This window comes from Rhipicephalus microplus, chromosome 8 (assembly GCF_043290135.1).
Source record: "Rhipicephalus microplus isolate Deutch F79 chromosome 8, USDA_Rmic, whole genome shotgun sequence".
Taxonomy (NCBI): Eukaryota; Metazoa; Arthropoda; class Arachnida; order Ixodida; family Ixodidae; genus Rhipicephalus; species Rhipicephalus microplus.
Window position 1 is genome coordinate 62825655 of NC_134707.1, and position 26191 is coordinate 62851845.

Genomic DNA, 26191 nt, shown 5'->3' on the forward strand with positions numbered 1-26191 from the left:
CATTTCTTGAGATTCAGTTGGAGATGCGCATTCTTGAGACACGTGAGGACTTGTTTCCGGCGTACAAGGTGTGTTGCGAAATCGGGTGCAAAGACGACGATATCTTCGAGGTAGCAGAGGCATAAGTTCCATTTCAAACCCCGCAGAACCGAGTCCATCATGCGCTCGAATGTGGCCGGCGCATTGCAGAGGCCGAAGGGCATGACATTGAACTCATATAGCCCGTCCGGTGTCACGAATGCTGTTTTTGGACGATCACCATCTGCTAAGGGCACCTGCCAATACCCCGAACGCAAATCTAACGACGAAAAAAACTCGGCACCTTGTAAGCAATCAAGGGCGTCATCAATCCTGGGCAAAGGGTACACGTCTTTGCGAGTGATCTTATTTAGGCGCCTGTAATCAACGCAGAAGGGAATTGTACCATCCTTCTTCTTAACAAGAACGACAGGTGATGCCCATGGACTTTAAGAAGGTCGGATAACGTCGCGCTTGAGCATATCGTCAACGTGTTCGGTGATGACCTGTCGTTTCGTGGCGGAAACACGGTATGGTCGCTGTCTTACTGGCGCGTTGAACCTGTGTCGATGCGGTGGGAAAAACTGGGAGTTCAGCCAAGGGTAGGTTGAGCAACGTCAAAGGATTCACGAAACTGGTAGAGCAGCTGAAGGAGCTCAGAGCGTTCAGATGGCGATAGTCCGTCGGCAATCGATGAATTGAAAAGCTCACAAGGTGGTATATTGGAAGGGTTGAGGGCATTGATGGCGTCGTAGTCACCGGAACAATCTGGCGGCATGGTAAAAATTTGTTCTTTATCAATGGCATGCACGTGTCCAAGAGATTCACCTTGAAACAGTTCAACGGGATACGGGAGGGGATTGATGAGGCATAGAGCACTGTTTCCTTCAGAAATAGAGAGGGTTGAATAAGGCAGAAGAAGTGATCTTCGACTAAGGAAGAGGCTTGATGGCTCAAAGAATGCAGCTTCGTTCCTAATGCCGTCACAGAACACGGGGAGCAACACAGCTGCTGTCGGAGGAATTTCAGTGCCTTCTTTGACGACGAGTTTGTGTATGGCGGGCTGAATGCGGCTGGTTGGTTGGTCGTAAAACGGGAAAAGTTCAAGCTCTGATCTTGCACAATCAATAACGGCATGGTTACGCGATAAAAAATCCCATCCAAGTATAATGTCGTGTGAGCAGGACGACAGGACAATAAACTCAACAGTGTAGTGGTCCTTCGCGATCATCAGTCGGACAGTACAGGCGGCTACAGGCTGAACCGGGTCCCCATTCGCTGTTTGCAAGGACATCATATTAAGAGGCGTCGTCACTTTTCGGAGCTTGCGGCAAAGTTTAGCGTCTATCACGGAAACGGCTGCACCAGTATCCACTAGAGCATATGCTCGAGTACCTTCTACAAAAACTTCGACAATATTCGACGGCAATGTCCGAGGACTTGAGCATTTCGACAGCGCAGTTCTTGCCTCCTGAATTGCGGCGGTTAGTTTCCCTCGTGTTCAGGAGCTGGCCGACGACGCATGGGTGACAGAGAGCGACGACGGGGTGAAGGTGAGCGACCAGACATAGTACGTGGACATTCCCGTGAAGACGAGCTTGACTGAGGGTCAGAGTTTTCCAGACGGGATGGAGAAAGGTCCATGAAGCTGTTCTTTGTCCGGCCGTCTGTGTATCCCGGCACGCGACGACGGCAGTAACGGGCGATATGGCCAGGGCCGCCGCACGCAAAACAGATGGGCCGGTTATCGCGCGTTCTCCAAGTATTGGCGACGAGGGGACCAGTTCATGCGGCAGACGGGTGAGTCGAGGCTGTGGTGGCAATGGGAGGAACCCAGGCGGTGGACGGCTGAGTCGGGGCTGAGGTATACGGCAGTCCCTGGAACGACGGGGGGTGGTGTCGCTGCTGCCGCTTTAGTGCCTCAGCGTAAGTAAAAGGCGCGGTGACGGGGGGCTGCTGCAAGGGCACCGGCATAGCCTCGGAAATCTGCTCCTGGACCACATGTCGGAGCATGGGAGCCAATGGTGGTGGGTGTCGCAGTGGCTGTTGGTGCGAGAGCTCCTGGCGTTGAGCAAAAGGCAGCAGAGAAAGCTGCCGAGCCACTTCCTCTCGCACGAAGTCTTTCATTTGTGCGAGAAGGTTTGTCTGGTCAGTCATAGCGTCCAGTGCGGTCACTGGTTGGATTGCCTGGAATGAGCGTCGCATCTGAGCTCGTTGCCTCCGCAATTCATCATAGCTTTGGCACAAAGTCACTACTTCTGCCACAGTGCTTGGAGACTTCGCGAGAAGCATCTGGAAAACGTCATCGTCGACGCCCTTCATAATGTGCTGTATCTTCGCACTCTCGCTCATGGAAGCATCGACGCGCCGGCAGAGATCAATCACATCTTCTATATATGATGTGAAAGTTTCACCTGGCTCCTGTGCCCTTGTGCGCAGACATTGTTCGGCGCGTAGCTTCCGTAAGGCAGGACGACCAAAAACGGCACGTATTGCCTCCTTGAAGGCGGACCAATTTGCGAACTCGGTTTCGTGGTTCGTATACCCCAGCTTGGCCACGTCAGTGAGATAAAAATTGACAGTGCCTAACTTAGCAGCGTCATCCCACCTGTTGGGTCCACTGACTTTCTCGTATGACGACAGCCAGTCCTCGACGTCCTGGTCTTCGGTGCCGGCAAAGATCGGGGGGTCTCGCTGATGAACCGGGCCGGGGCAAGTAGCGGCCACGAGAGGTATTGTTTGTTGGGCAGCGTCAACTTGCATGGTCGACGGCAGGGTACGAGATCGGAGTTCCAGGTTGTAGGCGATGTGGTTACCCAGCACGATCCACCAAATGTAAAGAGGTTTATTGGGCGAACCAGACGGGCAGGTGGGAGATTGGAGATAGCGACAGGACGAGGAAGACGGAGGAGCTCGAGCGCCGATCTCGTGGTGCCATACTCTGCGATGATGCTTGCTATTCCCTTTTGTTGTCATCATTCCTTCATATAATAATAATAATAATAATAATAATAATAATAATAATAATAATAATAATAATAATAATAATAATAATAATAATAATAATAATAATAATAATAATAATAATAATAATAATAATAATAATAATAATAATAATAATAATAATAATAATAAATATTATTGATATTATAAAACTGTTGGTATAATTACACATTTTAGGTCAAGATATCGATTTATTTCAAGCTCGCGCATACATGATGTACCGGAGACGTTATAGTGGCCGATGGCACCACCAGTACACCTCTGCGCACGAGGTGAGGATGACGAGATACAGCAACTATATTGAGACATGCCACCCTTTCAGCACATTGGCGGAACAATGAACAAGGTAACATTATATTGACTGATATACAAAGTAAGGCCCGAAGATGAATTAGGTTATAAGTAAGGTTAGCAGGTACCATATCTTGAGGCTTTATCGACGCATGTCCCGATTGTATGTCTCGGCATTTCGATCAGTACATGCTCACTTAGGAGGTCAGAAATTGAGACGTAGACAGCGTCGTCATGCAGACAAGTGAGTCGCTCTAAAGTAGCAAGAAGGAAATCTTAGAGATCTATACGTAGGGGTTGCCCATCAAGCAGGTGAAAGGCATTTCTGTCTTCTTCATGCGTGTAGTGCTGTAAATGCTATCAAACCGACTTGGCTGCCCGTAATAAAGCGTACCTTTCAGTAGCGGTAAGCACCTTTCTAAAGCACGTACTTAAGTGCAAACATGCTTTATAATTGTCATATTTCAACTTCACACTTTCTTTATGTGTGTTGGCTATTTTCTTCGAAAGTAAGTAAAGCCATCTATCTTGTGCGCAAATATGAGTAGACAGGGGCTTGAGACGTGCCTGGCACTGTGATCATGTCTGGGCAAGGAGTGCGCGTTCATTGAACTGCGTGTTTGTGCGTATTTGAGCGTGAGACAGAGTGTGGGAGTTCGACGAACGTTAAGATCGGGCCCCGTGCAATGAACTTCAGTACGCGTGTTGCTTCATGAAAATTTTTTTAAACTAATACTTTTATACTAACCTTTATAAGGCTGTTTTTTGTTCAAATAACTGATTTTAAGCAAACTCTCATTTGTTAGTCCCAGGTTTTCAACATATCTAAAAATAATAAAAATTTGCGTGTAAAAATCTGATGAAATATCAAAAGCATTTGAACAACTATGCTCATTTCCAACTCGATTATTAACAAGCTATGCAAGGCTTTTGCGTATCTGAAATATAAAAAAGCCCAATCGGTCTATGATTTTCATAGCAAAAACACAATTAATGCAGTGTAATTAGTTAACAATACGCAACCCGTTTTATTCTTTCAAGTTAGAATAGAACTGCCTGCGTAACACATTGAAACTGGCTTTTTGTCCAATCTCTTGCAGCTCATTGTAACGTTGCCCATCTATCGTTCCTTCATGATCTTTTTGGCCACTCAGCTCCGCACTATGTATTTTTGTGTACCACGCACAATATAATGTGTCGCATCGGCCATTTTTAAAAGAATAACATCCTTTCTAGCAGCATGAACACATTCTGCAAGCAATTCAATTTTCGTGCATCCCTACAGTTGGACTATCTGCCAGAAAACATTTTAGGTTTAGTGATAACTGCTCGTTTCGTGGAGCCTTAAACGACACCAATGACAAGACTGGTACATCATTTGCCTGTATAGCTGCGTCCCACACGTCTTATTTATTTATTTATTTATTTATTTATTTATTTATTTATTTATTTATTTATTACACACCGACAGCACACCTCATGGCAACCTAGTGGAGAGAAAAAGACTAACGAAAATTCACAGCCTACAGTGCGGTAGCGAGTTCTAGCAGCATCAAGAAAAAATACATAAATACACACTTAAGAACATCATTAACGTAACGCTACAATGCAACATAGAGATCTTATAAAGCTTACTTGTGCAAATAATGATAAAAATACAAAATAAGAAGTGTACTACAATGTATATACTTAATTTAACAAGAAAGTTCACTATAGTAACAAAAGCGCAAATATATCAACAATAATAAACCTTAAAGATTAAGATACAGCAGAAGTGATCACTAGCAATAGCATGAGGGACCAGTTATATAGCAAGAATTATTCTACCAGTGCAAAAATATGTCATAAGGCGATATAATATGTTCTTATTCTTGGATATTCTGTATACTTTGTATACCACTTAGCTTGGTTGTTCACAGAATGGGTTAGAAAAACAGCTACCTGGAAGTCAGCTTTAGTGAAGGTTCTCGAAGGCTACCAGCACCTAGTGTGATTTGGCACGGGCTGCAAGATCGGAGGCATTGAAAGCTTCTTCCACCTCGCGTTGTTTTGCGGGGACTCCGGGATCGCCACATCTTTGACCGAGCCACGATGTCACATGATGACTTTATAACGCGAGGTGACACTACGTGGCGTCGTGATTACGTCATAGTGTGACGTACCACATAATTGTGATTTTTGAACAGCGGAGCCAATCTAGCTTTGAAGTAACACCACGCGGCACCCAAGAAACTCGGATGAAGTAAGTTCCTGACCACAGGAATCAACTAAGCTCTTAGAGTGTTTTCTAAATACACTAAATAATAAAGCATAGTAATATCTGGGATTCAGCTTCTTAATAAAAGCCCGATATCATCATGAGAGGCGCCTTTGCGGAGGGCTTCGAAAATTTCGACCACCTGGGGTTCTTTAACGTGCACCTTAAATGTAAGTTCACGAGCCTGAAACATTTTCGCCTCCATCGAAAATGCAGCCGCCGCAGCCGCAAAATATATACACCAGAGGAAACTCCGGCGCTAGTGTCTATGGCAGCTGCAGCGCACCACGTTTCAGCCAACTTGGGAATGATGGGTAGTATACGGGCTTGTCTAACCTTCATTAATTCAGCTCCGTATGGCTCTGCGGGGCCTGAATGCGCTTTGTCGCAAGACGAGGTCCCGCAAATGTTGAGTCGTTGCACTTCACCGCCTTAACCTTTTAGGCTCACCGATTCAAAGCGGCTGACGAAGTTCAAAGTGGTTCGTTCTTTTATTCGAAACAAAAGCAAAACAGAGCAATAAACAAAGCCACAAGCGCGTTTGAAACCGTAAGAATGAAGACTACAGGAAAATTTGCGTACTACCCGTCATTTCCATGATGGCTGAACGAACGCAGCGCCAGAGTCCTTCGTAGTAAGTCTTAAGAAACTCTATTGGTAAGCCCCACAGCCAAGTACAGCAGGGGTGACGGAGAGCTAAGACAGCGGAGGGAGAGAGCGGAGCGCAGGAGATATGGGGTGCAGTGGCGAGTGACGTTGGAGCCTAGGGAGGGGGAGATTTAAGCCCATGGTGAAATGAGGCCTGCTCAGGCAGTAAGCTTGAGAAGAGGAGGAATGCGAGTGTTAAAGAGGCTGACAACTGGCCAGAGCACGTGATTAGATCCCAGTAGAAATGAGAAGACCGTGAAATATAGCGACAGCTTCGAGCATTCTCTTCGCGTTGCGACTAGGATTTCTATATTTAAATTGTGCTTGAAAGCAATCAAAGCCGTATTGTTGGGCAGTCTAGGAAAAGATCCTTATAGCGGTGGTGTCTATCACTTTTCTGCGTGTAGTCGCTTAATCTAATGCTGTCATGCGCTTCAGTCCTCCAAGTTTGAGTATGTATATTATTATGAAACCCCACTTAATTCAGTGCTGCTTAGGGCGTAAAAGAGCTTGTACTGTAACAAGTGACGCTGCCTTTGTGGCAGCCGGTGGACTAAGTCGAGCCGCGGCGAATGCGCATAGAGTGCGGGTATTTGCAGTAAACCACCGTACTCAAAGACGAGCCGCTCTTGCGCTCACCGTTTGCAGCGCGTAATCATGCGTTGTCACATCTGCATACAACTTCATATTCATTGCAGATAAAAAATTCTCATAACAAAAGTTTCTTGGTGTTTTTCACTTTGCCATCCCGTGATAACACTCACTGACCGGTAAACATTTCGTAGCGCTAAACAAAATGGACATTTTAAAAAAGAAAATTGCCGGTTCCTTTGAGCGGAAACTCTGTTATCCGATGTGAATGGGAGGAACCACCAAAATCGTTTTGCGTAATTGCACGAGCTGTCACACTACTTTGACATGTAGATCCCTCCCGTGAAGGGGAGTGAATTTTTTTTTCAAGTACCACCTAGTAGCCGACGAATACCGGAGTAACACAAGGAGTATATGAAATGTGTACTGAGACGAATACGTTACTTTGTTTCTTCACATGAAAGAGCGTATTTTAAGCATATCAGGCCATCGCACTAGAATGACACAAGCATATATGCGCCACTTCCAAAAAGCTCACCTCATATTGGATAATTCGATTAAGCTGCAACTTGACCGCCGGTTTCTCCATGTCAGTGAACCAGAAGTTAGCCTGTAGGTGCAGAGAAAAAGCCTCGATAGTAAGAGTCATTGGCAACCTGCAGGGCGTTCATGTACAAATCTTGATTTGTACATGAACTTGCTTGCTATAGGAAAAAGAAGAAAGTCGCACCCACTATTGCTATAACCTGAATAAAAAGTTTGAATCCACTTACAATTTGTATGGCTACATAAGCAGCAATAGTAGCATGTTCATGAGCTCATAACGACAGCGTCCCAGAATACCGAGAGGGATTGCAAAAACATAACGATAACTTTCGGCAGGCAAGAGGTCGATGAAAGTTCGTATCATCAGGTTTCATGGTGAGCCTGAAAATGCAGTTACTGACCAAGTGATCGCAAGGCCACTGACCAACCCGTAGGCCTCCCGAAACGTGCCTGTGTTCTCACCTTGACTTGTTGAGTTGCCACGCCCTCATACTAAATAACTCACGGGCGACTGGTGGCCTAATATGTCACGCCTTTCGTCCCATTGCCAAGAAAGTGATTGCGCTAGCTACTACCAGCCTAATATTATGTCTTAGTTTCCCGTCACTATTAAGCAGAAACCATTATCGAGAAGCTCCACCATGTCCTGTTTTTTTAAAAGGCATGAAAATGTGCACATGAGCAACGTTGCACCAACGTTGCCCATGAGCGCAGGTACGCGTCTTTCATGCCAAATTGCTGGAGCACGAGAGAACTGACCTTAGGCGAAATCGCACAATCCATTCATTCGTTTGTCTACATAAATATAGTCTGATTTCATGCTTATAACATATCTAGCGGAGAAAGAAAACCAGCGTGGGAAGCGAAGCCATCGTAATTATGTTTTTTGCTTATTTGTCGGCCGATTTGACCGACATGTTGGTCGGGAAATTGACAACTACCAATATTTAGCACGAAGAGAAGTTTCATACGGGTTCCTCGGGATAGAAAACTTCTCAGTTGAAAAAAAAATTCCCACTGGTTCGGGAAATAAAAACCCGGGATCAACGCCTTTCCTGGGAGCCGTCTTACCAGTCGAGTTAACTAGCGTGCTAGCAATTAGCATGGCGACGGTGAATCAGCACATGGGCATAGAATGCCACAAGTGAGTTCTGCGAAAGCTTAATAGGTCGCAGAAGTCTTAATTTATAATCCCACTCTCGCTTATTTCGACAACTAGCTGTTGATGTTTTGTGCAGCAATGCTTTTGTGTTTAAGCTAGCAGAAGAAATATAAACCTGGCACCTAGGGCTATAGACTTGACTTTTTGTTTGAGCTTGGATAAAAATTCTGAAAGTACAGTAGGGTGGAAGCTGAACAAAAAAACTGGAATAAATGCTTACCAACATAATTGAACAAATTGTTTCACACGCTTATCTGTATTAGTGCTTACTCAATTGTGTTCTTTGTTGTTAAAGTTGTCTTGAAAGAAATATTCATTAGTACGTTTATTTGTAACAAACACTTTGTTGTTTGCCAGTATGACGTATCACAAGCTGAGGCGTCACCCCCGTCCCCCCTAAGTACATAGAAGCACACCATTCTTTCATTTCGTAAGTGCATGACTGCAGACATCACCACATAGTCACAATGTGTTTTGTTTTCAAATGTGATGGCTAGCATACCATACTGCTCGCCACAACACACTGATCAGTGTTAGTGTATGTTCTCAAAAAAGCTAACTTGAGAGATCACAGCCAAATTTCATCTTAAATGATAATAGAAGGGCAAGTTATGTCCCTTGCTGATTCTTTCTTTCGTTCACTCTAGGATAATACAGAGAAAGAAAAAGGCAAATCGACGTTATTTCAAATGGAAAGGTTCTACATAGGCAAATTTTAAAGGTTAGTACGTAGTTGCACCTAATAGACAACCTAAGAACAGTGCGTACGCTGAAAAACGTTCTCGCTGCTTTACTATCATAGAACTCTCGAGGCAACTACTTTCATAATAGACGTTTTTATAAATAAGCTTGTGAGCATAGTACTCATAACTTGAAAACAATTCACAATGACTGACTATATGGCTGTACTGAATAATAATTTTTATTAGCTTATTAACTATGGAGATGTATGAATTGAGACATTTAGATAAGTTCATTGCAGTGTTCCAGGAATGCGTAAAGGTACGTTGTCCGTAATTTTAATCCCCTCCATTCCTTTCCTTAGCGCCTGTTGAAATGCGAGTTCACAGCCTTGACTGGTTGACGACCTATTGGGCAGATCGTAAGCTCTAAGGCAATTGTGCCTTGCGCCTGTAGAACAAAAATTGGCTGACAGATCCGAAAATCCTGCCATGAACGGAGCAGGTTGAAGGAGCAAATGGAAATTGCTTTCTTCTTTTTTATTGAGAAAATTTCCCTGAGAAGCATATGAGCAGAATTGGCAGGATGTTATAGCCATGTGGACCTCTGCAGGTAAATAATGATATGATTGATTTAAGCATGTTAGCGAAGGTAAGAGTCACTGATTAAATTCAATGACCATGACTTCCACGATCGAAGAACATGTATTGAAATAAGATCTCAATGTAAATAAGAAAGGAAATAGTCATGCCAACCGACTAACGCTAAGAAGCAGCCAAAGTGGTCGATTTCAAATGTTTAACGTGCTCTTCTTGCATGATGCTAAGCCTCTCCTTAGCGTACACAGGGTTAAGTCAAACTACGGCCTGTCACCGACCATGCAAAAGAGTCGAAGCTACCGCACCAGAACGTTACAACACCAGAACAAAACTGAATGGCACCCTGGTTGAAGCGAGGACCTTTCATTGCTCGTACTAGGCTCGCACCAAGTCAGGCTAACGGCGCGGTAGCTGTGCGGACTATCTCCGTCTGAGAGCAGTGGCTTGGTGGCTGCTGATGCTCAGCAAATGCGTGACTAGGCGAGGTTAAATCCTTTGGCTTGATTATTGACAAGCAACAGGGTGGAGGGTTTTTTACGCTCACATGACCTTTTACCTTGAGGCTCTTGTATCTTGAGGTTTGAATCTGCAAACACAGGCAACTTCAACATAATTGAAGGACAGTAGCTGTAATACCTACGCAATAAAAGAAAAAGACATCTTCTCGGAGAACCGAAATAAAGGAAGCTCTTTTTGCCGATCTGGAATAGTGAATATAACTCTTTTGAAAGACTAACTGGGATTAGTTTTGCAAGGGTTGTCCTGAGATAAAACACTTGGTTAAGGCAACATCCTCTTTGAAAAACTGATGAAGATGGACCGAGATATGTAAATAAAGCACGTCGGCAACTTTGCGATAACGCAGAAGTTTATTAATTTTTCACCACCAGCAAGCTCCTTGATGTTCCGCTAAATATAAGTACGCGAGTGCCTTCGCGCTCATCCCGCACTGAAATGAAACTACAATTACTGGAACCAGATATTCAGGAGGTCGTGCTCAAGGTCGACCACCGTATACTTTAGTCACTAGGCTACAAGTACAGGTAAAAATAACAAAATTGTGCTGAAGAAAATGTTCGAAATGAATATCTCGCAGCTTACCGCATTCATTCCCGTCGCTACATAGGTGACGAGATCCTCAGTTTTATTGAACACGCTCCAATATGTGGGCCCTGCTACCACGCACATTTCGACAACAAACTCACTGGTACAGTTACTTATACTTGTTTTCACTGAAAAATAAAAGAAAACTTACAATATATTACTGCTTGGCCCCAGCATCACAAGTAATTTATCTTAGAAATGCTACATAGAACAACGCCCAAGGTTTCTGAATTTCAAGTAAATTAAAATTTGTAAGTAATAGGTTGTGCATTATATTAAGCCGGAAAAGGAGTGGTTTTGCCAGCTTGATACTGTTCGTATTTATAGAGATACCACATGTAGGTCATGGTGCGCCAATATTTAAAGCAAGAAGAACAACAGAATCCAAGCGCCTCGTGTGGAAGAAGTCAACCATTTGTCCGTCCGTCCGTTCATGCATCCGTCAGTCCGTCCTTGTGTCCATCTATTTGTGCGTCCGTTCGTGCCTTTGTCTGTCCATCCGTCTGTCCGTCTGGACACGTGAATGAACGGACAGACACATGAGCGGATGGACATATGGACCAACGCACAGACGCTTCGTTCCACTCATCATCATTCACTCCGTGGATATGTTGCGATTTTTTTCTCTGAAAGCACAACATATTATCTTTGCAGCGAAAACGACAACAGTATGTACTTGCCAGCACTTTTCGTGTGGTCCTTTGCGCACGTATCATTCGTAGAAAGTCCCGCTGTACCAGGAAAAGAAAGGCAGTTAAAAGAATGAGACAATTTGTTATGTTTTGTTTACTCTGTTCAAACATGAAGACGTACACAATGCAAAGCTAGAGAACTACAATATATGGCTCTTAGTTTGATCCTGGTCAGAATTTGATCACAAAATGGCAGACACACGTCAAGGAAAAGAACGAGTAGCAATGCATTAAAGCTTGCATTCTTACTGTTACTCTCCTGTAGAGCAGAATTTTTGAGTATGTTCAGTCCTCCCATGCGTCCACAAAGACGAAAAAAAACCGTCGACGGCTGAAGCACGAAGCGATGAAAAATCACGCGATGACGCCATACGTCACCAGAATATGCGACGTCATTATGCCGTAATTGTGACGTCACTGTGACTTTATGTAATGTGACACCGTGTAACGACCGCGTACGGTCAAACATCAGCTGATCTCTTAACCACGGCTGGAAAACCAGCTAAGGGGCAGAAACCATGACGTCTGGTGTTGGCCAGAATCAATAAAATCGACCGAAATGATGAAGCACGAGGCTTTTCGCTTTAGGGTTGCTTAGACGAACGCATAAAAACTTATGGGCCATTTTAGGCATCTATATTAGGTAGATAAAAAACAGACACAAGGCACGAAACACCTCAGTGCACTGCTGAATAGCACTATACTGAGTGTACACGCGTGATTTAACCATCAGCAAAAGACATGTACGCCCATATCTATTTTTAGGCACTTACAAAAAGTAACAATGGTCACTACCAGAGTAATCATCGCGCTATGGCATGAATCGTTTCATAATCCTTTAGATGTAGAGTGGCCGAAATCATGCGTACAGTCTCAGTACTTTTTTGTTGTTAATCAGGTGGGCTTGAAAGATCTATATTGTGAAATGATTGCCACTAGTTGAAATATTCGAGTACGACGAAATGTTGGTGTACGTCCTAGTTCGCATTTCAGTTTCATCTCATGAGCTTCTAGGAAAGTAACATGGCCACATGTTCTTTGGTACAGTTCATGAGAACTCGTGATGAAGAACTGTACAGGCATTTATTCTTCCCGATGCATTCCCACTGAAAGGCAGACATGTTTTCTCTTAGTTTATTTACTGATGAATCTATTCGCTACGTTTTTGTGACTTACATGAATTCGCAGGAGTGCTTGATCTTTCTTCGACTGTAAATACATCATGAGGAATGAGACCTTCATCGGAACGTTGGGAAAGAACAGCCGGCGTAATCCTGAGTTGATCGTTCAAGATTCCTCTCTGAAATGCAAAAATAACGATGTCATGGACTCCATCGCACAGGAGTGGGTAAAATGTTCCCCCGTCACCACGCAATATATTTTTATGGAACCGTGGCCTGGTAACTTATGACTAGGACTTCGTTTGCAAAACCTGAGCGTGAGTTTGATACAAGTAATAAGAATGGCAAATATTAGGTGCTTAGCTCAATAATACAAAAATCAGGTATTATAATTGTACTCCATAAATAATTGGCACACGTTGGTTTGGTTGTGCAATCTATGGGGAACGAAAACTGCCACTCGATCAGAATATATTAAGAAACTCATTCCTTACTTCGGTGAGGAATGGAAGTGGCTGTTATAATATGTTGTCATAGCTCCAAATGTATGTTAATGTGGTTCAAACAAGATAATGATTGAGAAGACCAGAGAAGGGGATAAGAAAACTGTCAAAGTAGCTACGAACACAAAAAATGATAATTTATTATCTTTTGTGGACGCTACTGGGAATCAACAAACAAAAAGTTTTGACATTGTTTCGAACGTTTTTGTGAAGTACTTGCATTAAAGTCAATTCACCTGCAATCAACAAGGAACCAAGGCTATAAATTAGGTGATGAATATTTGAAATAAACTTCAGTGGTAAACTCAGACTCCCTAATAGTGACATTTCGCTCATGAGTAGGACAATAAGTATTACGCGACTCCCTATGTCTTAGAATACTTAAGTTAGAATACTTGAGTTAGAAAATCAACGTCGTAGTTTCAACCGCTGTCGGTTACATTGAACGAGATTCATCGTTTCATTGGCGTCCAAAAAGAAAAATGCATTTCATTCAAACATGCCTTTCACTGGACTACTGTGAACATAGCCAAACAGAAGATTTTCTGCTAACAATTACTCAAATGGGGTAAAACGGAGCTATGTGTCAGCCCCCCTCCCCCCCGCTTCCCTCCACTCTAAGTTTTGTACTTGAAGTTTGAAGTTTATTCATCATCATAGTTTTAAACATACATCACTTATCCAGTGGTTGAATGGAAAGGGGTGGTGAAAAGGCAACTGAATGCCTGACAATGCACCGATCCCCGCCCAGACCACAATAATGCACAACACTCAGCATGTGTGTCTAGAGCATAAATACATAGATTCAATACAGTGAAATATACAAAGTGTAGACGTAGAGCGTGGAAAAGATAGGAAATATTTACACATCTATAAATGCACTCTTTACACATAAAAGCCCTTTGAAATCCTATAAAAACAAAAACGTAGTTGTGAACAGTTGTGAGGAAGTGAAAAATTTGCAGTGCGTTTCAGCAAAGCTACATGAGTTGCACTTCATTAACACACAAAAAAGACATATCACGTTTGAAGCATGAGTAGATAAGCGTGTATCTTCTTTTTGAAAACTGCTGGGGATTGACTTTCATTCACTATGGTGGTGGCCATGTTTTCTCTTAGTTTATTTACTGATTTACTCTTAGTTTATTTACTGACTTAATCTGGTCATGCAGTCTAGCGTCATTTTCGTTGGCCACAACTCACCACCTCCACGCCGTTTTCCTTTCGCCTCACGATAATCGAAGAACGCTGCTCCGTGTCGTGGTACAAGTCGCGCTCGAGTTGCGACCCGTTCAGCTGGAACAAAGCAGGTAAAAACACACAGCGGTAAACTTCTGGCAGAACAAAAAAAATAAGTTCTACGGATTATAGAAAAAGGAAGGAGGGTCTTCGAAATGAATAAATGCGGGTCCTATCCTGGTTTTTGAACAAAAGTACCCAAGTGACGAGAACTTTGCTCGGTTCGAGGATTGAAACTCGGGACCATTGTTTATCCGATGTCTACATCTCACCATTCAAGTTAATGAAGAAACTATATACCATTTCATTGCAATAGCAACTATATGGACACTCTCAGCTGGATTTCTCCGCCGGCGTTGGCGTCGATGTCATGCACCATATATTTATACTTCTCTATATAAATGAATACGCAGGAAAGAAAAAAGAATCCAAGAGACTCCGGTGCGCGGAATCGCACGTGGGACCTCCACGTAGTGAATGCAAGGCGTTAACAACTGAGAAACCAAGCGTGCCTCCTTCAACGTTTAAACGGCAAGCCATTTATATCTACCTCTTTCCGCTGTTGGTGGGCATTTGGGGGGGGGGGGGGGGGAGGTTGCTGTTATGTTTTCAGTATTATCAGCAAGATGGCGCAATGAGCGCTTGGTGGCGGCTCCCATCCGTCACGCGTACTTTGGCCCGCGGAAAGGAGGGGAGTGGACAATCGCAGTTCGCATAATTTAGCTTACCTACGTGTTGCAGTGGCGCTAATGAAATGCCTATTTTATCGCCGACGCCTTGATCTCTAATCTGTACGCCACTGCTAACATGCGAAGGAAAACATAAGAGCGAGTGTCAACAAGAGATATGAAATACGGTATCATAGCAGCGAAGACGGCAAGTTCGCTTTGTGCCTGTGATGTGACTAGGCCTCACGAAAGAATCTTTCATCAACCTGTTCGAGAAAAGGCAGCATGCAGGTTATTCTACTGCTGGGAAAGATCATGCTTCTTAAGAAAAAAATCCGTCTTCGGCTTCACGAGCAGCGGCGAATATAAAAATGCTGACCTTAAAGAGGTTAGTAATGTGAACTAGAAAGTAACTCCTATACTCTGCGTTAATCTTCGGCAAAGCTGAACAGTACTTTTACAGAATCAGAAATCTGTTGTGCTGCTGCGCACTTTGTAGATAGTGGCACATGGTTGTAAACTTGAGGAAGTCGATTGGTGGCGGGTGTTAGACGAAACTTTTTGTTTGCGTGAACTTGTGCTGAAAGAAATGCGAAGTTATTGTTCAGGCAATACATACTCTACATTTATAGACTCACCGTGGTGATGAAATGGCTAAAGTACTCGGCTGCTGATCCTCAAGTAGCGGAATCAAATCCAGCCTGCGGCCGCTGCACTTTCTATGGAGGCGGAAATGCTGTAGACCCGTGTGCTCAGAGGTTAGCGCACGTTAAAGAACTCCAGGTGGTCGAACTTTCCGGAGCCCTCCACTACGGCACCTCTAATATGGTGGTTTTTGGACGTTAAACCTCACACAACCATCGATCATTACTCGACATTGATAGAGATAAGCATTGTGGTAGGTAATTTTCTCCGCAGTAAAGCACGTCAGACTTTTCTTTTAGTGGCATCAAAGATTATGTTATTACATTAGAGTCAACCATTCACGTGCTACCCAGAATATTATCAGAATATTCTCAGAGTATCTGAAATGTTTCCAGACACTCGGACCTTGTTTGCGCAAAGAGGTAGTTGTACGTATAGCGGACTGGTTACCAAAAAAATCACAGCATATCAACGGAGTGAATGATGATGAGTGTGATGAGTGGGGCGGAACGTTCGTCGGTCCGTCCATCCGTCCGTCCGTCCGCCCGCCCGCCTGTCCGTGAAACTTACAATTATGCTGTGTGTTTCAATGCCAGAGGCTGATGTAAGGACGAAGTCTCTTGCGAGTATAGAACTTTTGCGAAGGTGAAGAGTCAGGCCCGTATGGATGTTCAGCAACAAGTCGCCGTCATCAGCCCTACCTTCAATCAGTCTTGGGTACACACGTGTTTCTGAAACGAGAATAATACCACAAGTAGTGAGTGACATTAAACAATTCTGAAAATGCAAATAGGTACTATAAAAACCTGTGCTACGTCACTTAGACTTATAGTAAAAGTAGACATTTTCTTTACCTGTAGGTCAAGATGAACCTCAACGTGATGTAGGAGAAGTTTATACCATTGACTGAAAACAAATGCGTCAAAGAATACTGCAACAAATGTAGACTGTGATGTCAGTGAAAGTGACTGTTGCAATGATATCACGAATCAATCTCTTCGCGTGGCATGGCGCAACGAAACATACATTTGTCATGGCGTTTACATAGAGACGTATTGGCTGTGTTTTACTGGCCAACACGTGTGGAAAAACGCGCAAAATTCAAATAGCCTACAGTGTCTGTAAACGCGGCTCTAATGAGGTACACATATGGATGTTCAGATGCCGAATTCTCGGATGATCATTGAATTAATTTTGACAATATGCAAATAATATATGGAAATGTTTTTGGAGTCCACTTTAATGCAGCTGTTGTCACAGACGTTTCCAAAGAAGTTTACCGCTATAGAACATCTGTCGCGTGATTTCCTAATTCACAAATTTTGCCAGCAGCATCGAATGAGCTTTCAGTGACGTAGAATAACAATAAACGAAGTCACAGTGGTCATATGACCAACCCCAACGAGCGTTTACAACTGCTAACGCTTACGACACGGTCCATGCTTGGCGGAACCAGGAGTGAAAGTTGGCTGGACAGACAGGTACTTTACTGGCAGAATACCAGAATGCCCATGCACCAATTTTTCACTGAGAACGCCACAAGCAGTGCCCTCGAGTTTCTGGCGTAACACTCCAAACCGCAACGGTCATCACAAAGGCTATCATGCTGAGTACGCTCAGAAAGAGCTTTGAATTTCTTGAAACTAACACTGAACAGAATTACTGCAGTATGATTTGCCGGTAATAAAAGTTTGCGAAAGCTCTCTTTAAATGTACACTGTGGAAGAAGCTATCGAGTGATCTACGCGCTCATGGAGGTAGTTTACAATTAAATTGTACTCGCACCTCTTAAAGTGGCTTAGTTCCGCCTTGTGGTCATAACCGTTTGACCTTTTAAGGCAAAAAGAATGCATTCAAGCTAGACAGAACTGAAATGAACCCACTCACAATCTCGTTCATGAACCTCTGAAAGGTTTGCCATATGTACTTCAAGTCGTAAAGTATATGTGCGAAAATAAAACAAAGCTAACGTAGTCGTTATTGTTTTCTATATGTCACTCAGTTTGAAATGAATTTGGCAGTACAAGGGCATCAAACATATTGCTATGTGGTTACGACTGCGAGGAGAGCTGCAGAGACACGGGAAAATGCGGAACTTGTTATTTTACTCAATAAATTCGGTGTGCAACTCATTTTTTACCCTACTGGCGGCGTGGACAGTTGCCGGCAGTCAAGTAATCAGTCCATCATCAAAACGCATTGTCTTTTACCATCAGTAATAGAGCATTTAGGTATTACCGCTGGTGCTCGCGTAATTTCTTGACTGGACCTAACTATTGACGTCCCGCTCGTAATCTTAGCAGAACTATCTGAAACAATTAGGAAACTTCTTGAAACGTTGCTGCTTGGTGCGCGCCGAGAGTAGGTAACAGTTTTTGGAAGTGATACCCAAATTAATCAAAATAAAGCAATGAAAACTCATGGTAGTGCATCCTTGTATATTTCGGATCCCGCGAGATGAGGGCCGAAGACAGGTATGCCGAAAAGTAATTATTACCCGGAGTAGTAACGGCATTCGAAGCTCGGTGGTGCCCACAATGCAGACAGTCGTCATTTTAGTGGGGATTGCGAGGCGAATGCTGGTTGCTAAGGAAAGATGAACAACGCCGAGCTGAAGTGTGTTTCGCCCAACATACGGCGACTTGAAATTATGTTTGAGCGGGCCTCTTTGAACGGGTTGTGACAAGTTGACCAGTGGCAGTGGCATGATGCTACACCTTGTATTTCACGGGCAGCTCATAATTTCAAGCCTTCATGAGTTTCGAGCACTGAGCAAGTATTTTACTGTGGTTTGATACTGGCTGAAACATACACAAGCCGATGAGGGGATCATGGACTGAGAGTCCGGTGCAGTGAGGGACGTGACGTTCTAGAATACTTAAGCGCCGACCGCGCGTACTCACATCCAGGCTGCAATACCTCAAGTATTTCCCGTCAAGTGTGGTAAATCTGACGTCTGTAATCCTGTACACCGATCTCTACAGGTGCCTGAGTGCCAGTGTAAAGTACCTGACTTGTGCCCATACGACGCGAAAGATACCTCCACAGCATTCCGCGTTTGTTGAACTTGTGATCTTCACAACGGGGCGGGTACGATACAAAGCTCGCATTTTGTGTTGTTGATGAACCGGTGGGTGATGGAGTTGTCCACGATAGCAGGCGCTTTAATGAGGGCCGGTGGCGCATGGCACCGGTGATGACTGGCCGTTGCGTTTACCGTCCACGAACAAGTCTGAATGCAGTGACTGGCTCGTTCACGAAAGTGGCGGTCGTACTGGCAAAGTTCCACCAGCCAGTCGCTAGGTTATCGGGGAGACTGTCAAGCCGAATGGTTGCGCCGAAGCACTAGTAAGCGTTGTAACGAGTCGGAAGCGCTTTAAGTGCACTGCTAAGGAGGTTGACTGTTTGATTCACGCTCGAGAGTCGGTATATCCTGGTTCCTGTGGTCTCGAAGCACGCAGCCACGCGTCTACTTGTGATCACAGCGAAAATAACTTCTTCGGCTTGGAAATGCAGTGAAAGTGACTTTCGTTCTTTGCAAACACACGCGTTCTGCATACATGTTTCGCAATGCAGCACGGAATGTTATAGTGTAAGTGCGTCGTACAAGCGTACAATGTCATCGGGCGTAAGAGCAGGCGATTATCATGATGACGATGAGGATGCAGATGATGATGATGATGGCCTAAACGAGTGGTTCACACCCCCTCTGGGGTGTGAACCAAGAAACGATTGCTAAGAAACGATTGTTTAGATAGTGGATCACATATTACTTTTAAATATAATGAATTTGAAAAGAATGACTTTATAGTATAACGCCAGTCACCCTCAACAACAGGCGAATACGTTACAACAGGCGCATACGTTACGTTAGTTAAGGATATCATAGTTGAAATCAAGAAGAGGAAATTATAATGGGTCGGGCATGTAGTGCTAGGCAGGATAACCGCTGGTGTTTAAGTGTAACTGACTTGATTCCAAGGAAAGGCAAGCGGATTAGGGGGAGACAGAAATTTAGGTGGGCAGATGGAATTAAGAAGTTTCGAGGTATAAAATGGCAGCAGCAAGCACAGGACCAAGTTGACTGGGGAAACATGCGAGAGGCCTTTGTTATGCAGAAGACATAGTCAGGCCGATGATGATGATGATGATGATGATGATGATGAACTTTCAAATGTAAAGACATATCTTGAAGCGCCAGGAATGAAGAATCGGCCTTTCTATGCAATTATCACGTGCAATTTGGGCATCAAGTGATGTTTAGGCGCACACCATGTGAATGCATAATTTGGCGGATTAGAAGGAGACATAAAGTTAGGTGAGCAGATGTGATTATTGCGGGTATAAAATGGCAGCACCAAGCACAGGACTGAGTTGACTGGCAGAACATGCGAGAGGCCGTCGTGCTGCAGTGCACGTAGTCAGGCCGATGATGATGATGACGAACTTTCAAATGTAACGACATAATATGGAGCGCCGGGAATGAAGAATCGGCTTTGCTATGCAATTATCACGGGAATTCGGGCATCAAGTGATGTTCAGGGTGATGTTTAGTGATGTTTAGTGATGATCAGCTTTCGCAAATGATCGAAGATTTTACCTGCATGAGGTGTTGTCCAGAGCAGAGCGAACAAAACGGTGCCGGTGATACCTAGTTCTTTTCTAGGGATCCCCATACTGCACTTTCTTTTGTCTTGTGACTGCCTAATTCGTTATATACGGGTAAATTGAAACGCTAATTTGCTGCTCCCGCCCCCGACATACATAATCATAAAAGAAGCACAGCTCTCACTAAGGCCTACAAGCGTCCTAGCCGCTATATAGGGTTAAAACAGTAACGATCATTGTGTTTTAGAAATGACAACAACTTGTGGTACCACGTGCCTTTTGTTCTATTCTGAAAACTTGAGCTTTTGATCCTCATGTGCTTCTAAATGAAAAAAGTCACCTCTTTCCTTTTTTACACACTCCGATTCCTGGAGACGTACACGTGATTACAGTCGGTGACATTTGTACCAGGCGTGCGCGCTAGCCACGAAGGCATTGCTCGCGGTGTGCCAGTGTCTAGAAAAACATAGATTTGTCCATTCCTTTCGAGTAGTTCGTAGCTTTTTGATAATAATTTTTTTTTCAGTCTGAATTTATTCAACATAAAGTGTCGTCTCAGGTACAGTGTCTTCTAAAGGGCAGAAGTGGGCATACATAACATTTACAAGTAATGCAGAGACAAAAGAAGCACTTCTGGAAACATCGGTCCGTATGCTGAGTCATGTACGGCTTGTACGGACATAATCTAGCTACGATTCCAAGTAGTCTTACAGTGACCTCTGAGTGACTTCGTTGTGAATCGAAATCTTTTAAAAGCAACAGGAGAACTTGAAACTGGCCTATTTAGTGCTTACTGTTCAACATTTTTGCCCGTGTCTTAATGCCTTCTTCTGTTTTCGACTTTTTTGTGCGGTCAATATGTCGGCCTCAAAAGCAGGCAACGGGAATCAGTGGGGGCCTTTGGAGGTAATGACTTCTGGCAGCATTAACTATTTAACAATATTTAGCGCGACTTGCATTGGACAGCTAGGTGAGATATTCAGACCTTGCGATTCTGCAGTCACCGGGCTCGGTTTGATGAATGGGGTGGAGTGGGTTGTACATTCACTAAGTAGCTGGGTGGTACAGCCGAGAGGCAGCTCGCTACCGCGGGTCAGGCAAGTAGCGAAAGCAAGTGGGACGCTGCCTTCCGAGGCGTTGCTCTAGCATTATGTATATTTTGAAATTCTGCGCACCTGCTCCGAGTCTGTTAGAAGTGCTCTTTTGTGTTCGTTCCTCAATAACCGCTTTTAACCCAGAAGTGTTGTATGCCGGTTTCACCAAGGTATCAATGTCGTCATTTCTGTCGTGGAATAGGTATCGTTAAAATACACAAAAACATATCATAAAGAGAGAGAAGTAAACGTTTATTTTGAAACAGTGTTCCGAGCAATACCCGATGTCACCCTGAGGTGGGGGGGGGGGGGGGGCTCCTTAGTCCAGGAACCCTCTGGCTTCTACTGCCCTCTTGGCCCTGGCGACGAGTTGTTGTTGCTCTTCCAGGTCCTCGAGGGCGAGCATCGCCTCCCACGTTTCGGTTAGGTCTTCGTTCGTCCATCCTGCTTCGTTATCAGTCGTGTGTTGTTGCAGATTACGTCTGGCAATACACTGGCATGCAAGAAGCAAGTGCGCCAGGTTGTCCAGTACGTTGCAAAGCGGACAAATAGAGCTATATCTCGTTGGGTAGAGACGGTGCATTAGGGCCCATGTGTGTATGCGCTGCTTTGCAGGCGTCTCAGTATTACGCTTTCCTCTTTTGTAAGTTTTGGGTGTGGTAGAGGGTATACTCGTCGCTCCAGCCTGTAATGCTGGAGTAATGACGAGTAGGTGTTTTGAACAACTTCCGTCTCTTCAACGACGGGTCGAATGTCCTGTGAGCAGGGGGCAGCCCGGCTGACGTGCTCGCGGGCAGCGGCGTGGGCCGCTTCAATTCCCTGCAGACCTTCGTGTCCTGGCACCCATAATACACAAGTGTATGGGAGTGGAGTGCTTCGCCGTTTCAAAATATTGATGGCATTGGCTGAGATACGGCCCTTAGCAAAATTCCTGCAGGCGGCTTGTGAGTTGGTGAAAATCACCGCGGCGTCTGCTAGAGCGATTGCCGATTCTTCTGCGGCATCATGTTTGAGTGTGTAGAGCGTGGCTGACGCTAATTTTCGGCCTTGAGAATCAACGACGCTGACAGCGTACGCGTTTTTATGCGGATACTTGGCTGCGTCAGTGTAGCGGGTGTCCGGGTCTTGCTTGAACTTTCGTCGAATAGCGTTAGCTCTAGCCTTGCGTCTGCTTTTGTGGAAAGTAGGATGCATGTTGCGTGGAATAGGTGCGATGAACAGCGACTCTCTAATGTACAGCGGGATGCGCTTTTTCCGGTCTGCATCGGCGATGAACGTGTCGCAGTAGTTCAGTTACCGGAGCACCGACCTCCCCGTGGGCGTCAGCTTGAGCCTCTCCAGCTGACTATTCCTATGCGCTTCAATGAGCTCTTGCCACGTGTTGTGGACGCCCATCTTTAGGAGACGTGTGGTAGAGGCCATTGGCGGAAGTGCCAGGGCTACTTTAGTGGCCTTTCTTATCATGATATTAAGTTTTTCAATTTCAGCGGTTTTCAAATTTAGGTACGGCGTGCCGTACGTAATGCGGCTGGTGAACAGAGCTTGCATTATACGTAGCGTGTCGTGCTCTTTGAGTCCGTTTCGTTGTTTCGCGATCCTCTTGACGAGGTGAGCGAGTTGTGATAGTGTCCGTTGGAGTCTCGGTATGGTGGCAGCTCCCGATCCATCCTTGTAGATGTGAACTCCAAGCACTCGCAGGGTCTCGACTTTTGGAATTAAGGTCCCTTTCAGCGTTACGCTAGGGTCGGGCTCGTCGTATAGAGGAGGTCTGCCTCTTGTTCTCGCTGTGAGGACGAGGTGCTCGGATTTCTCGGGGGCACAGCAGAGACCGCAGTCTCTGAGATACCGTTAGATGGCATCTACGGCGGTTCATAGGCAGGTCTCTTGTCTCCCGGTGTTCGAAGCCCTGGTCCAGAGCGTGATGTCATCAGCGTAGATTGCGTGCCGTAAATCAGGTATTTTGTCAAGCATTTTTGGCAGATTGATTATAGCCACATTGAAAAGTAACCCTGCGGCGTTCCTTTTTTCGGTAGTTGTAAGCTTTTGCTGCGGATGTTGTATATGCCCACAGTTGCTGTACGGTCTGTCGGGAAGTTTCTGACATACGTGTAGGTTCTAATGCCGCAGCCAACGCCTTCGAGGTTGTTGAGGATCGCGTCGTGGCTGACGTTATCGAAGGCCGCCTTGACGTCAACTCCGAGTATGGAGTACTTACTTAGATGGGTGAGGTGATCAAGGAGGTCTTCTTTGAGTAGTAAGAGCACGTCGTGCGTCGAAAGATGCTGCCTGAAGCCAAACATGGTGTCCGGTAGGTGTCCACTATCTTCCAGGTACTGGGTTAAGCGGTCGTGCACCATGTGTTCGAACAGCTTTCCCACGCACGAGGTGAGAGAAATCGGGCGTAGGTTCTCGATGCCGACTGGTTTGTTAGGCTTAGGGATCATGGTGATTTCCGAGTGCTTCTATACCGCAGGTAGCTCTCCTTTATCCCAGCAGTCGTTGCAATAACGGAGAAGAGCCGTGGTGGCCTGGTGCGGTAGGTTGCGTAAGTGCTTGTTGACAATCCTGTCTATTCCGGGGCTGGTATTTCTTGTCAAATTCGTTAGGGCTGTGTGCAGCTCAGCCAGGCTGAAGGGCCGGTCGAGTTCAGTGTTTGGTGCGCCAGCGTATTCTTTGGTGTAAATTGAAGCCCTAGTGGGTGCATCGCCACAGAGCTTCTTTTGTAATTCTTCTAGGAGGTGTTCTTCTGTACCGGCGTAGTTTCGAATAAGCCTCTGAAGGTGCTGCTTCTGTGCTGCTTTGGAGGGTTGCGTGGCTAGAAGTGTGCGTAGCAGATACCAGGTTTTCTTGGTGCTCAGAGTCTCCTGCAGCTTGTCACAGAAAGCATGCCAGTTCTGCCTGGCCAATCGGTTCGCATAATCTTGAGCTTGCTCAGTGAGAAGAGAAATGCGTTTCCGTAAATTTCTGTTTAGGTTTTGCCGTTTCCACCGTTTTAGAAGTCCTCTTCTAGCCTCCCAAAGGTGGAGGAGATGCGCGTCGACGGCGGGTGTATCGACGTCAAGCTGTATGTCCTTAGTGTAGCGTTCGGCTATTTTGAGTACATTCTTAAACCAGTCTTCAATGTCGATTATGGTGGTTTCAACGTCGAGGTCATTCCTAAAGGATTGCCATTCCGTTAACCGCGCTATTTCAGTCTTGGTCTGTTTACGAGTGTGCGCTACAGAGAGTTGGATGATGTGATGATCACTACCTAAAGTTTCCGGTAGCACACTCCACTCTGCCCTAGTGACGTTCGCCGTAAATGTAAGATCTGGATTTGTATCCCTGGAGACGCTGTTCCCGATTCTCGTCTTCTGAAGAGGGTCGTTCCACAGGGTTAGTCTGTAATGTTGAGCAGTATCGTGCACTCTAGAACCCTTCCTCGTGGTGATATGATAGCCCCATGCCGTGTGAGAGGCGTTAAAGTCTCTCATTATTATGATCTGGTGGCCATTTGTGCGCTTCCTGATTTCTCGTATGAAGTGATCGAAGTCTGGTAGTTGGTCTCGTGGGGGGCTGTATATATTGGTTATGAAAAGACTTTGCTGCGTCTTTAGTTCCGGCAGAATCTCTATTAGGGTATGCTCTATTTGAGTGTCCTCGATTTCGTGTTTTTGCGTTGAAAGTGCTTTCTTGACAAGTATGGCAGTTCGATGGGTTTGTGCGCAGGTCGTGTAGCCTTGCAGTCGTACGTTCTGCGTGTTGGTTTCCTGAAGTGCAATGATGTCTGGTTGGTTAAGCTTGATGAATTCTTGTAGGCTTGCGTGTCGAGGGCGGTGTGACCGACAGTTCCATTGCCATATGCGTAAAGTTGAATGCTGGTTCTTATACTTATGGTTAGGGACTGCCATCTTCAATCGATTCGATGTCACGCCTGCCATCGCGACTCGGCGAGACTGAGCGAGAGGCATTGTGACTGTTCGCTCATGCCTTCTTCCGAGTCATTTGGCGTGGGTTGTTCAAGCTGTCGAACTGTGCCATGGTTACGTAAGTTTTCTTCACGTGCGCGATGACATTGTTGACTTGCGCAACAATCCCATCAATTTTGGCATTAAGCGTAGTGATCTTGTGTTCAAACATTGAGGCTGTTTTTTCTATTGCAGACTGGACAATCTTTTTCATCGTGGCGTGCATGTTATTAATGAAAGATTCTTCGAATATCGCGCACCTTGCGTTCACTAGGGCCTGGACGCCTGCCTTGGTCAGCGTCGTTGCCGGCTCTGTGCTTGAGTTTGCTTGTTCTTGATATTGTTGTTCTACATTGTCCGAATGTCCTTGCTGATGCGTGCACTTTTCAAGTAGTTTGTAAATGAGCTCTTGTTGTCGTTTTTGACTCTGAAGCAGTTTATTTATGAGACTTTGTTGGCTTTGCAGTTGGCTGTGCTGATTCTGGAGCTTTTCTTGCTGGTTTTTCAGTCTATCTTCGATACCCTGTATGGATGAGGTGTCGGACTTCGAGGAGGTTAAGCTGCTGCGGTCATTAGATCCACTTACCATGGCAGCGTAGCTCGCACGTTTAACGGAACGCGAGCGCGTGCGAGAGCGGGAGCGCGAACGGGAACGCAGTATTGATTTGGATCTACTGTGCGCTGAGACGGAACGCGTGCGAGAGTGGGAGCGCGAACTCGAAAGCAATTTTGACTTGGAACTGCTGCGCGTGGAGACGCGGCCCTCATTGTTAC

At 45.1% G+C, this 26191-nt stretch overlaps 1 protein-coding gene across 4 annotated transcripts in view; it reads right to left on the reverse strand.

Moving 5' to 3' along the window:
* The window catches only part of LOC119164531 (venom metalloproteinase antarease TserMP_A), a 99720-nt gene extending 79082 nt beyond the window's left edge, over window positions 1-20638 (reverse strand). For 2 of the 4 annotated variants that reach the window (XM_075872004.1, XM_075872000.1), the window contains exons 1-7: window positions 20369-20636; window positions 16339-16499; window positions 14420-14512; window positions 12769-12892; window positions 11581-11631; window positions 10898-11028; window positions 7347-7418 (exon numbers count right to left, since the gene is read on the reverse strand). In XM_075872004.1, the coding sequence (XP_075728119.1) occupies window positions 7347-7418; window positions 10898-11028; window positions 11581-11631; window positions 12769-12892; window positions 14420-14512; window positions 16339-16499; window positions 20369-20444 (708 nt within the window). In that variant the 5' untranslated portion in view covers window positions 20445-20636. Of the gene's footprint in view, window positions 1-7346; window positions 7419-10897; window positions 11029-11580; window positions 11632-12768; window positions 12893-14419; window positions 14513-16338; window positions 16500-20368 lie in introns of all 4 variants that reach the window. The other 2 variants (XM_075872002.1, XM_075872001.1) reach the window with 2 other exon arrangements.
* Window positions 20639-26191: the final 5553 nt, after the last annotated feature.